The sequence below is a fragment of the Oncorhynchus nerka genome, linkage group LG28 (genome assembly GCF_034236695.1).
Source record: "Oncorhynchus nerka isolate Pitt River linkage group LG28, Oner_Uvic_2.0, whole genome shotgun sequence".
In the NCBI taxonomy this organism is placed as follows: domain Eukaryota; kingdom Metazoa; phylum Chordata; class Actinopteri; order Salmoniformes; family Salmonidae; genus Oncorhynchus; species Oncorhynchus nerka.
In genome coordinates this window covers 74,273,873-74,288,902 of record NC_088423.1, presented here as the reverse complement: position 1 = coordinate 74,288,902, position 15,030 = coordinate 74,273,873, and the positions used below count along the sequence as shown (strand labels likewise).

Genomic DNA, 15,030 nt, shown 5'->3' with positions numbered 1-15,030 from the left:
GTAACAAAATGTGGAAAAAGTCAAGGGGTCTGAAAACTTTCCAAATATACTGTATGTGAACCTTGTTGAAACCACACTGTCTGTATGTTGTCTATCACTTTCAGCTGCAGCACCATATCATCAAGTAAAATTCTGAGTATGTGTAAATGTACTTGGTGAATAAAGGTGATTCTGAGAGATAAAAAGCATCTTGCTCTCCCCATCCTCTCTGTAACACTCACATACTGTACACAAACAGTTTACACACGTTCCGCTGTGTCTGATGTTGAGCTTTACAATGTTTGTTGTTCAGTCAGCATTACACACACTACAGCATTGCCTTTCATCCTGTTTCCCTTTATTACACACACAGACACGGGAACCAAGCAACTGATTCCTATTTTCCTTAACCCCAAACCATAAACTTAAACCTGACTCCTAACCCCCATGTCTAAAATAACCTATTTTCTTGCGGGGACTGGCGAAATGTCCCCACTTGTCCAAATTTTCCTTCTGGTCCCCACAAGGGTAGTAAAACCAAACACACACACACACACACACACACACACAATGATAAAGAAAACACTCCCAGAGGTGTTTTTAATCAATATGAAAATACCTTTACTACTGTGACAGTGTGAGTAGTGTTTCCACTTGGCTTCTTCATGAATACAAACAGAACTAACAAAACATCTAACACCACTAGAATTATAATAAAACAATTATCATTGTTGTTTTCTTCTCGCTTTAAAAAACATTAACAAATAAAAAAAACTAAAACAAAATGATGGATTAAAATCGTACAGCTGACCTAATACAGTAAAGTTTTACAGTAATACACAATATTACACATGGACCGGGCCGGGGCCTCTCCTCAGCTCATAGCGCCAGGTACATAGAGGAAGAGATGGGCTACTGTCTCCTCATACCTAATACAGACAGGTAGTAATACCGCAGGGAGATAACATTACACAGACATAAGGGGGGGGGGGGGATTTTAACTGATGGACAAGTATAAACTGATGAATTCATGCTCTGGTAGTGATATGATATACAGATAACAAAATAACTCAAGTCACTGAAAAACTATGATTGTGACATCTATAGTATGCTCATTTTTTTTTTAAACAATCTCTCAATATGCAGGTAAAATTTATACGGATTGGTAATCAGAATGTTTTTCAGGAAAATATGAAGACGTGCTAAAAAGAGCGTAAAAAAATTATAAATATGGAAATGATTTCACCTCCCTGTTCTGGTTAATAATTACACTACACTGTGTGTGTGTGTGTGTGTGTGTGTGTGTGTGTGTTTGTGTGTGTGTGTGTGTGTGTGTGTGTTTGTGGTGAGCTGATCTCAGTGGGGAATAGCCAAGGGAGATACATGGAGTTGATTTCTGATAAACTGTAATTACAGTGTGTGTGTGTGTGTGTGTGTGTGTGTGTGTGTGTGTGTGTGTGTGTTTGTGGTGAGCTGATCTCAGTGGGGAATAGCCAAGGGAGATACATGGAGTTGATTTCTGATAAACTGTAATTACAGTGTGTGTGTGTGTGCCTGTGTGTCTGTGTGTGTGTGCTGTTCACACATACAATATCTGCCCTTACCAGACAGAGAGAGGAGGAATAGATGATTTAGAACCTAAAGAGGCTAACTCTGAACACAAAGTGGTGTGTGTAGTAGTGTATTTCTGTTTGATGTATATGTGGATGTGGATGTAGAATACAATGTAACTGGTTGGTTCGACAGGAGTGGGGCCTCTGAATCAGTTGTTGGCATGGTAACTCCTTGACAAGACAGATATTCTCTTCCTCTATGTCTGGTGCTCCTCCATTTCTTCTCTGTTTCCATCCTCACATCTCGTCCTCAGGGTCAGAGCTGTGGTTATTCATCTGTAACACACACACGCTCAATCAGCAACAGTGTGTCAAAAGACCAAAGAGTGTTTTGTTCAGGTAAGGCTCCCCTCTCCAGGGTGATTATACACAGTGATGAGGAAGGTCTGGAGGATAATAGTCTTCTATATAAACACCCACTCATCTGTCAGGGTAAGAGTATCCTGTCCTGCTTTCATTTGTCCTATTTTCAGTCTCTCTTTCTTTCTCTCTCTTGCTTTTACTCTTAGATTTTCTTTGTGTGTTTGAGTTGAATGTCAGTTATGATTGTGAACTGTGTGTGGGTGAGATGAACCCAGAATGAGATCTTCAAGTGTCATGCTATTGATTTGTTTTTATTACTCAAAATGGCTATGGATTTGATGCTCTTGTCAGTGTTCTCTTTGTGTGTATTTGTGTTTGTGTGTGTTTCTGTGTGTGGAGATAAGCACTATTTCTGTTGCATGCCAAATCCCACTGACAGCTGCTAAATCACAGCCAACCATGGGACATGCTTAGGCCCTCATGTCGCTCTGAGACAAGGAGAAAGAACTCCCACTCACATTCAGAGATTCTCCACACACAGACATCAAGCCAGTTACCGTGTGATCATCGTCGCTGGCCTCCCCCAGTTCGGGGCTCTCTCTCTGGATGCAGCGGCGTGGGGGGGACAGGGGGGAGGGGGAGCGCTCACCACTGCTGGCGGAGGGGGAGTACGGTGACCCGGCCAGGCTGCCCTCCCTCACGGGAGACCCTAAAAAACACGGAGAGAGAGGGAGTGAATAGGAGTGAACACAAGTTCCCTCTATAGGGCAGATCAGTGTTGGTGTGCCTGTTCTCACTTTCAATCTAAACCATTGATGGTCAACTGCAATGCATGATTTGACAGACGAGAGGAGAGAAGAAGAATGACAGGATGAGGGAGAGATGTGGCGATAGAGAGAGAAATAGGAGAGGGGAGAGGAAGACAGAAAGGAGAGATGAGGTACAGTAGTGGAGGAGGATCATAATTTACGTTGGAATAAATGAATGCGGAGATGAGATCAGTCAACCACCCAAAGGCAACGTGTACAGATAAGAGATAGAAAGGATGAGATGACACACACATTTCTTTTTTTATTTGTCGGTACAGTATGTGTGTCGTAGAAAGGACAAAGATGCAGTTTGTCCATGTGGCCACATGAGGGCAGCAGCAGCTACAACACTTCCCTGTAGGACTTTGTATTTATTCTCCTATAAGCCTTCTTTCGCCATCTCTGTACTTCTCACTGTCATTCTTCTTCGCTGATTCGTAAGAACCGGACAGGTGAAAGCACACACGGTGGCTTCGCCTATCATGCTTTACTCCTATTTCACCTGTCCACTCCTCTGTCTCTCTCTCTGATTGGTTGTCTCACCTGTGTGGTCCTGCCTCTGTGTGTCCATCCTGTCCAGGTTGTCAAGCAGCCCGTCAATCTGTGTCTTTATCAGAGTCAGCTCCCTCTTAATGACCTGCAGCTCCTCCATTCTCACTACAAGTAGGGAGCGGTTGAGGGAGGGAGCGAGAAGGGGGAGGAGAGATATAGAGAATGAGAGAAGGAAGGAAAGGATCCAAGGCAAGTTTCTGTGAGTGTGTTGGTAATAAGGACTATCAAGGTGATGAGGGTGGGTATTAGAACAGCATATACACTGCCTATTGGTTCTGCTCTGTTGATTTGGGCTAATAATGCAACCTGATTGGCTAGGATCCATTAAGGAAAGAGGCTGCTGTAGAAGTGTTGTAATGAGAGAACCATCTTGAGTGTAGTGTGTGAGTGTGTGTGTGTGTATTACTCACACTTGGCCCTGTTGGAGCTGGTGGAGTGGGCTCTGGAGCTCTTGGAGGTGGGCCTGTCTCGGCTGCGTCTGTGCCCAGAGGAAGTGGAGGAGGAGCGGGGTCGTTTGGCCAGGCTAGGTCCCTGGGACAGGGGAGGTAGGGAAGCTGGCACGCGCTGGTAGTCATACATCCTGAAGAGGGAAACATCCACACACATTGTCATCCAACTACTAGTACTTTGTGTAGTATTGTCAGTGTGACTAGATGTGTATGTGTACGCATGTCAGAAAAGTACAGTGACAGGATGTTTGTGAGTGAGTGTGTGAGCAGGCAAGCATGTGTGTGTGTTTGCGTGTATGGACAGTGATGTCTATCACCTGGTTGGATGGATGTGTCTGTGGGTGTGTGTATTTGTGAATGTATGTCTCCTATGATGAAGGACACAGAGGGAGAGGGTTGACAGGATGGTGTAATATGATCTGACAAGAGAGGGAATATACACAAACATACAGAATGTGTACACAAGTTAGAAAATAATAAGAAATAGTATGTGATAAGGTGAGGCAGAGGATATCCCAGATAGGGAATGCGGAAATGAAGTTGAGCAAGTTGAAGACCCCTGGTACTCCTCACACAACCATTATAGTATTACCCTACAGGTTGTAGACCCCTGGTACTCCTCACACAACCATTATAATATTACCCTACAGGTTGAAGACCCCTGGTACTCCTCACACAACCATTATAGTATTACCCTACAGGTTGAAGACCCCTGGTACTCCTCACACAACCATTATAGTATTACCCTACAGGTTGTAGACCCCTGGTACTCATCACACAACCATTATAGTATTACCCTACAGGTTGTAGACCCCTGGTACTCCTCACACAACCATTATAGTATTACCCTACAGGTTGTAGACCCCTGGTACTCCTCACACAACCATTATAGTATTACCCTACAGGTTGAATACCCCTGGTACTCCTCACACAACCATTATAGTATTACCCTACAGGTTGTAGACCCCTGGTACTCATCACACAACCATTATAGTATTACCCTACAGGTTGAAGACCCCTGGTACTCCTCACACAACCATTATAGTATTACCCTACAGGTTGTAGACCCCTGGTACTCCTCACACAACCATTATAGTATTACCCTACAGGTTGTAGACCCCTGGTACTCCTCACACAACCATTATAGTATTACCCTACAGGTTGTAGACCCCTGGTACTCCTCACACAACCATTATAGTATTACCCTACAGGTTGTAGACCCCTGGTACTCCTCACACAACCATTATAGTATTACCCTACAGGTTGAAGACCCATGGTAATCCTCACACAACCATTATAGTATTACCCTACAGGTTGAAGACCCCTGGTACTCCTCACACAACCATTATAGTATTACCCTACAGGTTGTAGACCCCTGGTACTCCTCACACAACCATTATAGTATTACCCTACAGGTTGAAGACCCATGGTACTCCTCACACAACCATTATAGTATTACCCTACAGGTTGAAGACCCCTGGTACTCCTCACACAACCATTATAGTATTACCCTACAGGTTGAAGACCCCTGGTACTCCTCACACAACCATTATAGTATTACCCTACAGGTTGTAGACCCCTGGTACTCCTCACACAACCATTATAGTATTACCCTACAGGTTGTAGACCCCTGGTACTCCTCACACAACCATTATAGTATTACCCTACAGGTTGTAGACCCCTGGTACTCCTCACACAACCATTATAGTATTATCCTACAGGTTGTAGACCCCTGGTACTCCTCACACAACCATTATAGTATTACCCTACAGGTTGTAGACCCCTGGTACTCCTCACACAACCATTATAGTATTACCCTACAGGTTGTAGACCCCTGGTACTCATCACACAACCATTATAGTATTACCCTACAGGTTGAAGACCTGGGGAGAGGTATGGAGGGATTGAAGGAGAGGAGAGGTATGGAGGGATTGAAGGAGAGGAGAGGTATGGATGGATGGAAGGAGAGGAGAGATATGGAGGGTTTGAAGGAGAGGATAGGTATGGACGGATTGAAGGAGAGGAGAGGTATGGAGGGATTGAAGGAGAGGAGAGGTATGGAGGGATTGAAGGAGAGGAGAGGTATGGAGGGATTGAAGGAGAGGAGAGGTATGGAGGGATGGAAGGAGAGGAGAGGTATGGAGGGATTGAAGGAGAGGAGAGGGATTGAAGGAGAGGAGAGGCACAGGAGGGTTGAAGGAGAAAATGGGAAAGGAGATGAGATGAGGAGGAGGGGAGAGATCTACTATGTGACAGAAGTTAGATTTGGATCAGTCTCCACTGTCAGTCCCCCCCTCTCCTCCCTCGTTCCCCCATCGCCTAGCTCCATATCCCTATCAACAGCTAAATCTAATTGGTTCTGTCAGGGCCAATCAAAAGCTCTCTGGCAGCACAGCGGAGCAGGTGACAGGAGAGAGTGTATCACACACTCGCTTTATAGCAGTTACAGAAACATGGGAGAGTGTATATTATGTGTGTGTGTGTATGTTATGAGTGTGTGTATGTTATGAGTGTGTGTGTGTGTGTGTGTGTGTGTGTGTGTGTGTGTGTGTGTGTGTGTGTGTGTCACAGCCAGAGGCTGTGACAGAGAGAGGTGGTGTTTTAATCATGTTGATTAAGAGAGTCATTGATCTCCTCCCCCACTACCTCCCTGGAGAGACCTGACCACTCACTGGTCATCCATCATCAGCCAGGGGGAAGGACACATGTCAACCTACTGGTAAAGGCTAAAAACTAACAAATAAGACCCCCGAAAAGGGTCACAGGAGCACAGTCAGCCAATCAGATTCCTCCGAGGCGTCAGAGCTAGCCAATCACACACACCACACACTTTACAGGAGTCAGCACTCCAATCAGATAACAACCATACGTCAATTTAGTCTCGGCTTGACTGGGACCTATGTTAACCTGTAGGCCCTATAACCACAGCTTTAATGAAAGTCTTCCACTCTGAAATGAAGTACAGGAACCTTTATACACGGACTGCCTACCTGGCTACTGTCTGCAGTATTTAAGGACTCCCTACCTGGCTCCTGTCTGCAGTATTAAAGGACTCCCTACCTGGCTCCTGTCTGCAGTATTAAAGGACTGCCTACCTGGCTACTGTCTGCAGTATTTAAGGACTGCCTACCTGACTCCTGTCTGCAGTATTTAAGGACTGTCTACCTGGCTCCTGTCAGGAGTATTAAAGGACTGCCTACCTGGCTACTGTCTGCAGTATTTAAGGACTGCCTACCTGACTCCTGTCTGCAGTATTTAAGGACTGTCTACCTGGCTCCTGTCTGCAGTATTAAAGGACTGCCTACCTGGCTCCTGTCTGCCGTATTTAAGGACTGCCTACCTGGCTCCTGTCTGCAGTATTTAAGGACTGCCTACCTGGCTACTGTCTGCAGTATTTAAGGACTGCCTACCTGGCTACTGTCTGCAGTATTTAAGGACTGCCTACCTGGCTCCTGTCTGCCGTATTTAAGGACTGCCTACCTGGCTCCTGTCTGCCGTATTAAAGGACTGCCTACCTGGCTACTGTCTGCAGTATTTAAGGACTGCCTACCTGGCTCCTGTCTGCAGTATTAAAGGACTGCCTACCTGGCTACTGTCTGCCGTATTTAAGGACTGCCTACCTGGCTACTGTCTGCAGTATTAAAGGACTGCCTACCTGGCTCCTGTCTGCAGTATTTAAGGACTGCCTACCTGGCTCCCGTCTGCAGTATTTAAGGGCTTTCATCCTAACCTCTTAATAAGCTCTGCCACCTAATTCAATCCTGCGGGACTGACTGAGTCACATTCCAACCTGAATGCCTTTCACATGGCATCTGCTTATAGCATCAGAGAGCAATTAGGGCTGAGAGCCAGACAGACAGAGACCTGGGCACTGGCTCCAGCTCTTAAAAACAGAGAGAGGAGGGGGAAAGGAGGTTTCGAGAAAAAAAAGTAAGAAAGAAAGCAAGAGAGAGAGAAGGACACATCACCCTCCATACACACCAAGAAGATCCTGCACCACCAAAAACCCACCCCAGGAACCATAGCCCTGTTCTCCTGTGCCCTGAGTGTAGCCTACAGCAGAGCAGGGCTCAGAGACTCATGAACAGATTGGTTAGTGTTTATTTACAGGTCTAAGTAAGCCTGAATGGCCTTTACACAGGCAGGGCTGTGTGGAGATAGCCACCGTCTCTGCAGTAAGGCTCCATGCAGACTGCTGAGGAGAGAGAAACACACTTTAATCCACCTGCAAACAGGATGCCAGTTGGGAAGCCTTGAGGTGTGATGTCAGTTTGGGTTCAGTGATTGAGCTGTAAGTCGCTGAGAGAGACAATACTTTAGTGTTCAGTTGAGGAACGTGTGTTACCCCTTTACTGAAATCTATCTCACACTTCAGTTCCCCTGTCTCAGGAGAATGTATTACCAGTATATAACCAGATACAGCCACCTCACTGTGCATGAAGTATATCAACTGGCCACCAATGTAGTGAGAGGGCTGGGACCGTTGCCTTTCAGCAGAGACGCTGGGAGACTAAAGACTTATGGGAGTTTAAAGTCCTTTAGTGGAGTTTGCAGAGGGAGATAGACAGCGTGCTGCTACAACTACTTTGAAGTGTAGTTTCAGAGAATAGGAGCTTGTGAAACAGACAACGAGAGACTGTGGATGTGTGAGGATTAGAGAAAACAGAGCGAGAGTGTGTTTAAGTGTTTGTGTAAGTGCGTGTGCGTGTGCGTGTGTTTGTGTGTGGATTAGAAGAGATATTATAAGAGAGGCTTTGTCTCTGCTAGAGCTGTTATCTGTGTGTGTAGAGGCAGACATTTTCTCATATGCACACAAACAGATGCAGACACACACACACACACACACACAAGCTGTCGATGGAGCTAGCCAGCCACGTAGGGCAAACTCATGTACCGTGTTTGAAGCAAATTGAAAATCAGTGGTGAGGGTTTTTTCCTTTGTGAAGACAGAAAAATGCAGAGCGCGGCAAAACAACAAAATGCAAGGAAAAGATGACAGTGTCAACTCACAGCTACAGTACTGTGTGTGTGTGTGCGCGCGCTTGTGTAGGTGTGTGTGTGTGTGTGTGTGTGTGTGTGTGTGTGTGTACGTACATGTGTGTACATGTTTAACTTGAAGTCCCCACAAGAATAGTAAACAAACAAATATTTTACCAACTTGGGACATTTTGTTCGTCCATGAGGTCAAATGCTATTTCTAGGGGGTTTGGGGTTAAGGTTAGAATTAGAGTTAGGGTTAGAATTACGTTAAGGATTAGGGTTAGGAGCTATGGTTAGTTTTAGGGTCAGGAGCTAAGGTTTAGGGTTAGGATTAAGGTTAGGTTTTTGGGTTAGGATAAGAGTACAGGTTAGGGTTATGGTTAGGTTTAGAGATAGGGGTTAGGGAAAGTAGGATTTTGAATGGGACTGAATTGTGTGTCCCCACAAGGTTAGCTGTACAATACTGTGTGAGTGAGAGAGAGAGAGAGAGAGAGAGAGAGAGAGAGAGAGAGGTGGATGTGTAATCTGTATGTTGGACAGCCTGTTTCTCTAACCATCATCCTTACACTCTCTTATTTTCTTTCTGCATGTTTGTTTAAACTGAAGATAGAAACACAAACACAGAGGACGTCCTCAACTCTTCAGTGCATGCTCACATCTACAGCATCGGAGTGCCTCACACAGAGTGCATTCACACAGAGGACAACAAGGTTGTTCAGTGTGTGTTTGTGTGTGTGAGAGAGAGCACTCTTTATTCAGATGTGCTGAGTGCTGTGTTTATGAATGAGCCATGTCACCTTCAGTGTGCCTGAGGGAGGTGGAGAGCTCCCACAGCAATTACCTGAGTGACTGACCTGGGTGACGAACCAGACAGAACCGGACTCGGCTTGGCAAAACTGAGTCAGACTGAACAGGACTAACCTGGGTTAAGCCATGCGGAACTGGACTAAACCGGACTGATATGGACAGAATCCGACGGGATCAGAGATCATTAGACTGAAACAGGATTCAACTGTGAACTGGGTAGGGCCGCACTAAACTTGAATTAATTGTATTGGGTTACTGACTGTCAAATTCTGGCTTGGAATCTGAACTGAGGTCATGATCTCTTGGCTGGAACTGTAGTGAAAACACCCCACAGCTCCATGTCAAAACACAGTACCATCTACAGTACAGTACCGCTGGAAAGTGAACTTAATGGCAGTTTTCCAGCCTACAGTTAATTCTCTATATGCTTCAGTTACTGTAATGTAGCCACCTTGACCCATGGCCCAACATCTGCTGTGAGCCACAGAAAACTAACCTGAGCTTTAATGGAACTTGTAATATAAGCTGCTGCACTTAGAACAGTTTAAGCTGACTCATAATTATTAGAGATTCAGCTAGGGTTAGAGTAGCTTACAACCTGACTGGTTTCATTATAGAGGCCACATAGCAACTCTCTATGTGTGTCACGGATGTTGAAGGAGGAGGACCAAGGTGCAGCGTCGTGAGCGTACATTTTCTTTTATTATAAAAATGATGCCGACCAAAAACAATAAACCATACAAAAACAAATTGTCAAGCTCAAACGCTATGTGCCCTAAACAAAGTCAACTTCCCACAAACACAGTTGGGAAAAAGGGTACCTAAGTATGGTTCCCAATCAGAGACAACGATAGACAGCTGTCCCTGAATGAGAACCATCCCCGGCCAAAACATAGAAATAGAAAATCATAGAAATACAAAACATAGAATGCCCCCCCCCATCTCACACCCTGACCAAACCAAAATAGAGACATAAAAATGATCTCTATGATCATGGTGTGACAGTACCCCCCCAAAGGTGCGGACTCCGGCCGCACAACCTAAACCTATTGTGGAGGGTCTGGGTGGGCATTTATCCGCGGCGGCTCAGGTGCGGGAAACAGACCCCGCTCCACCGCTGGCTCACCCCACTTTGGTGGCACCTCTGGTGCGGGGACCCTTGCCGCCGACCCCAGACTGGGGATCCTCGTAGCGGGCCCTGGACTGGGGACCCTCGTAACGGGCCCCGGACTGTGGACCCTCGTTGAGGCAGAGTTGCAAAGAAAAAGCCATATCTCAGACTGGCCGATAAAAAGAAAGGATTAAGATGGGCAAAATAACACAGACACTGGACAGAACTCTGCCTAGAAGGTCAGCATCCCAGAGTCGCCTCTTCACTGTTGACATTGAGACTGGTGTTTTGCGGGTACTATTTAATGAAGCTGCCAGTTGAGGACTTGTGAGGAGTCTGTTTCTCAAACTAGACACTAATGTACTTGTCCTCTTGCTCAGTTGTGCACCGGGGCCTCCCACTCCTCTTTCTATTCTGGTAAGTGCCAGTTTGCGCTGTTCTGTGAAGGGAGTAGTACACAGCGTTGTATGAGATCTTCAGTTTCTTGGTAATTTCTTGCATATAGTAGCCTTCATTTCTCAAAACAAGAATCGACTGACGAGTTCCAGAAGAAAGTTCTTTGTTTCTGGCCATTTTGAGCCTGTAATAGAACCCACAAATGCTGATGCTCCAAATACTCAACTAGTCTGAAGAAAGCCAGTTTTATTGCTTCTTTAATCAGAACAACAGTTTTCAGCTGTGCTAACATAATTGCAAAAGGGTTTTCTAATGATCAATTGGCCTTTTACAATGATAAACTTTGATTAGCTAACACAACGTGCCATTGGAACACAGAAGTGATGATTGCTGATAATGGGCCTCTGTACGCCTATGTAGATATTCCATTAAAAATCAGCCGTTTCCAGCTCCAATAGTCATTTACAACATTAACAATGCCTACACTGTATTTCTGATCAATTTCATGTTATTTTAATGGACAATCTTTTAAATTTTCTTTCAAAAACAAGGACATTTCTAATTGACCCCAAACTTTTGAACGGTAGTATATGTGTGTGTGTGTTTGTTCGTTCATATACGTGTGCCTCAAACACCTGCCAGGCAGAGTGGAGTGAAGATTTACCAAGGTACGATTAGTGGGCAGTAACAGGCAGCTCTGTTAGCAGAGACACATGACTGACAGCTCAGTGACAGACAGGGGGAGGGGGAGGAGGGAGAGGGCCAGCAGGAGACAGGGGAGACAAGGAGGGTTAAGTGTGTGTTTTAGACTTTTCCTCTGTCCGACTCTGAACATTCAGGGTTTGTGTGAGAGGCGCTGTGCAGAGCGGGCTGACAGTACCTGTCATAGAGGTCCTCCTGATAGCACTCATAGTCCAGGTCATAGTCAGATCTGCAGAGAGAGAGGGTGATAGAGAGAGGAGGGGGATGGAGAGAGTGAGAGAGAGGAGGGGGGATGGAGAGAGTGAGAGAGACAGTGAGTTGACAGTGGCCTGACACAAAGGCTCACAACTATCTTCACAGCTGACTGACAGAGGTGTTACTGACACACATGCACGCACACGCATGCATGGCACACGCACGCACGGCACACACACACACACACACACACAAAGTCATCCATCCCCTGTGAGAGCAGAACGTTAAGACAGGCTGATGAAAAACTGAGAGATCAAACAACATCTATCTATGATACAAGCAGCCTTTCAGATCTGTTCCTTATTAGGTGAGCTAAATATACTGTGCCATCAGAGATATTCCACTCTGTAAGCAGGCTGCTGGAATAGTGTGTACATAGTTAGAGCAGGGCTCTGGCAACTGGAAGGAATATGCTATTCATGATTTCTAGCCAGCTGGAAAAAGACATTGGAATTGTTGTGCCACAGCACCCAAGGTGGAAAATCCATCGAAATTGTCCTGTGTTATGCACCAATGACCACAGGCTGCGCACTATGTGCTTCTACATATTCCAGCTCATTTACTGTGAAGTTGGACTGTCAGGTGTTGATGTGTATGTGCCTGCGTGTGTGTGTGTGTGTGTGTGTGTGTGTGTGTGTGTGTGTTTGTGCATCTCTGTGTGTGTTTGATTAGACTCAAATTGCTCACACCTTTGCCTACAATATATGGGCAGAGTTTGCTGTAGGTTGTAGTTTATAGATTACCCTATACGGTTTGGTGTGTAGAGCAGACCAGGGCAGAGAGAGGAGTGACACTAAGCCTGATGGTAAGTAGCTCATACGCTGGTGTGTAGTTAAATAGAGCTCAGCATTTCTCTGTGTGTTTAATCCCTGCCTGACCACTGATACCCCAGCCCTGAAGTCTACGCACACACACACACACAGCAAATACCCTCCACTTATGCTTTCTGTAAAACTTTAAACCAGAGAAGAAGTGTATTTATAGGTGCCTGAAAGGTGACTCATGTACCCATACTAATTCCTATTTATTACACATATATTTATACACTGTATAAATAGAACGATCAGCATAGCCTCTACTAAATGTAATACATGATCACCTCAAGGTGAGTAGCATACAGTACGTGGGCGATACAGATGGTATCAGCATGGTTCATCGTTCTCTCAAACAGATGGATCAAACCAGACACACACAGACACACAGAGATGCATGACATACACATGACACACACAAACAAAATCACACCCACGTACACACAGAGATGAATGACAGACACATAACACACTCTCATCACACACACACACCTAAAGCCCCTCTGTCCTATCTGTCTCTGCAGGGGGCTGGTGAGTCTCAGTGCTGTAATCATGCTGTTGACTGGAGGAAAGTGATGTATCAGTAAACATGTCAGGAAGTACAGCAGGAGACTAAACGTAACACTTTTTCACAGCTAAAAACATACAGTACACACAGACAGATGTGCTGCACACATACACACACACACTTTCTCTCGCTCACTCTGTATGTAAATGTGATTCAGAATGTAGCAACCCTGTCTCTGAAGTGTTGAGATAGCTAGCAGTGTTGGTATGAAAGTGTGTGTTTGTGTACCTGAGGTGTGTGTGTGAATTCCTAATGAATTCTCCTCCAGCTACCCGCAGCCAAACTGTTTCTGGTTTTCTCCCCTCGTCTGAAGACAGTTGGATTTTCTGAGCTCCATATTCTGCCATCTTCAAATAATCTGTAATAAGTGTCAACATTTACATCTCATCACGCTCTTCCCCAACTGTGCTTTATGATTTAGCTCGAGGTCTGATCAATTTGCAGAAAGACTTCTATTATTCTAAATACCGGTAGGCCTTTCATGTGAAATGGAAGACATTATGTTTCCAGCTATCCCTATTTAACATTGTCATGACGTTGGCCTGGGGGTAGGTTTATGATAGTCATAAATACCTCTTCCCCCCTTTTTCCTCTCTCTACCCTACTGATGTTACATTTGCAAAACCCTTGGTTAACATAGAGATTCTGGGAACGTCAGAAGGTGGGGGGAAATGAACTATATTCTGGTAATCCGACCAATTGAACATATGTGGTGGTACTTAATGAATATGATGTCAGTTCGGTTGTCATCTGAGACATTCTCATCAATGATAAGATGACATAAACTCTACAGTGGAAAGTCTACACATCAGTTATCGGATTCACATGGAATTGTTGTTCAATTTAAATGTTTGAATACGAAATTATTTGTGATGGGATGAAATGTGATTTTAGCTTCTAAAATGAGAGATTTGGGTTTTCATAAGGTAGGGCTCTGCTCAATCAGTGGCCCGCCCCTGTGAAGGGACATGGGCTATAAAACTTTTCAAACACGCCCTCCTCTCCCTTCCTATATAAAGCCTTGACGACAATATAACCTCCTGTTCCGAGGATGTGAGGACGACGGTCCGATGTCAGAATGGTTCAGATAATAACTACTGAACGAAGCCAACATCAGCGTGAGTTTTGGTTGCGAATGGTATGAACTTTGAACTTTTATTCACTACAGATGTGATACCTCCTAGCCGTTGAGTTAGCAACAGCCGTTGCAAACGAGGGTTAGGAAGGGACAGACAGAGTATTCCGTCTATCACACAACGACGTTACTACAATGTATCCAATTGACAACCGGAGGCATTCTTCAAAGGACAAAGGACTCGGTTGGGCAACACGACCTTCCATCTACCACCAACCTACCGAAGCGCAGCTCAGAGTAAATATTTATTGCATTTTCCTTTTCCAAATGGGCGGTAATTTAGAATGCATAAGATACTGTATTTATCCTGGGTGGCACAGTGGTTAAGGGCGCTGTACTGCAGCGCCAGCTGTGCCATCAGAGTCCCTGGGTTCGCGCCCAGGCTCTGTCATAACCGGCCGCGACCGGGAGGTCCGTGGGGCGACGCACAATTGGCCTAGCGTCGTCCGGGTTAGGGAGGGCTTGGTCGGTAGGGATGTCCTTGTCTCATCGCGCACCAGCGACTCCTGTGGCGGGCCGGGCGCAGTGCGCGCTAACCAAGGTTGCCAGGTGCACGGTG

General features: G+C 45.4%; 1 protein-coding gene across 1 annotated transcript in view; it reads right to left on the bottom strand.

Moving 5' to 3' along the window:
- Window positions 1-562: 562 nt before the first annotated feature.
- The window catches only part of LOC115112356 (RNA-binding Raly-like protein), a 71,579-nt gene continuing 57,111 nt past the window's right edge, over window positions 563-15,030 (bottom strand). Inside the window, exons 3-7 of the mRNA XM_029639368.2 lie at window positions 11,880-11,930; window positions 3,667-3,836; window positions 3,248-3,361; window positions 2,453-2,604; window positions 563-1,868 (exon numbers count right to left, since the gene is read on the bottom strand). Of these exons, the coding sequence (XP_029495228.1) occupies window positions 1,830-1,868; window positions 2,453-2,604; window positions 3,248-3,361; window positions 3,667-3,836; window positions 11,880-11,930 (526 nt within the window). The 3' untranslated portion in view covers window positions 563-1,829. The remainder of the gene's footprint in view (window positions 1,869-2,452; window positions 2,605-3,247; window positions 3,362-3,666; window positions 3,837-11,879; window positions 11,931-15,030) is intronic.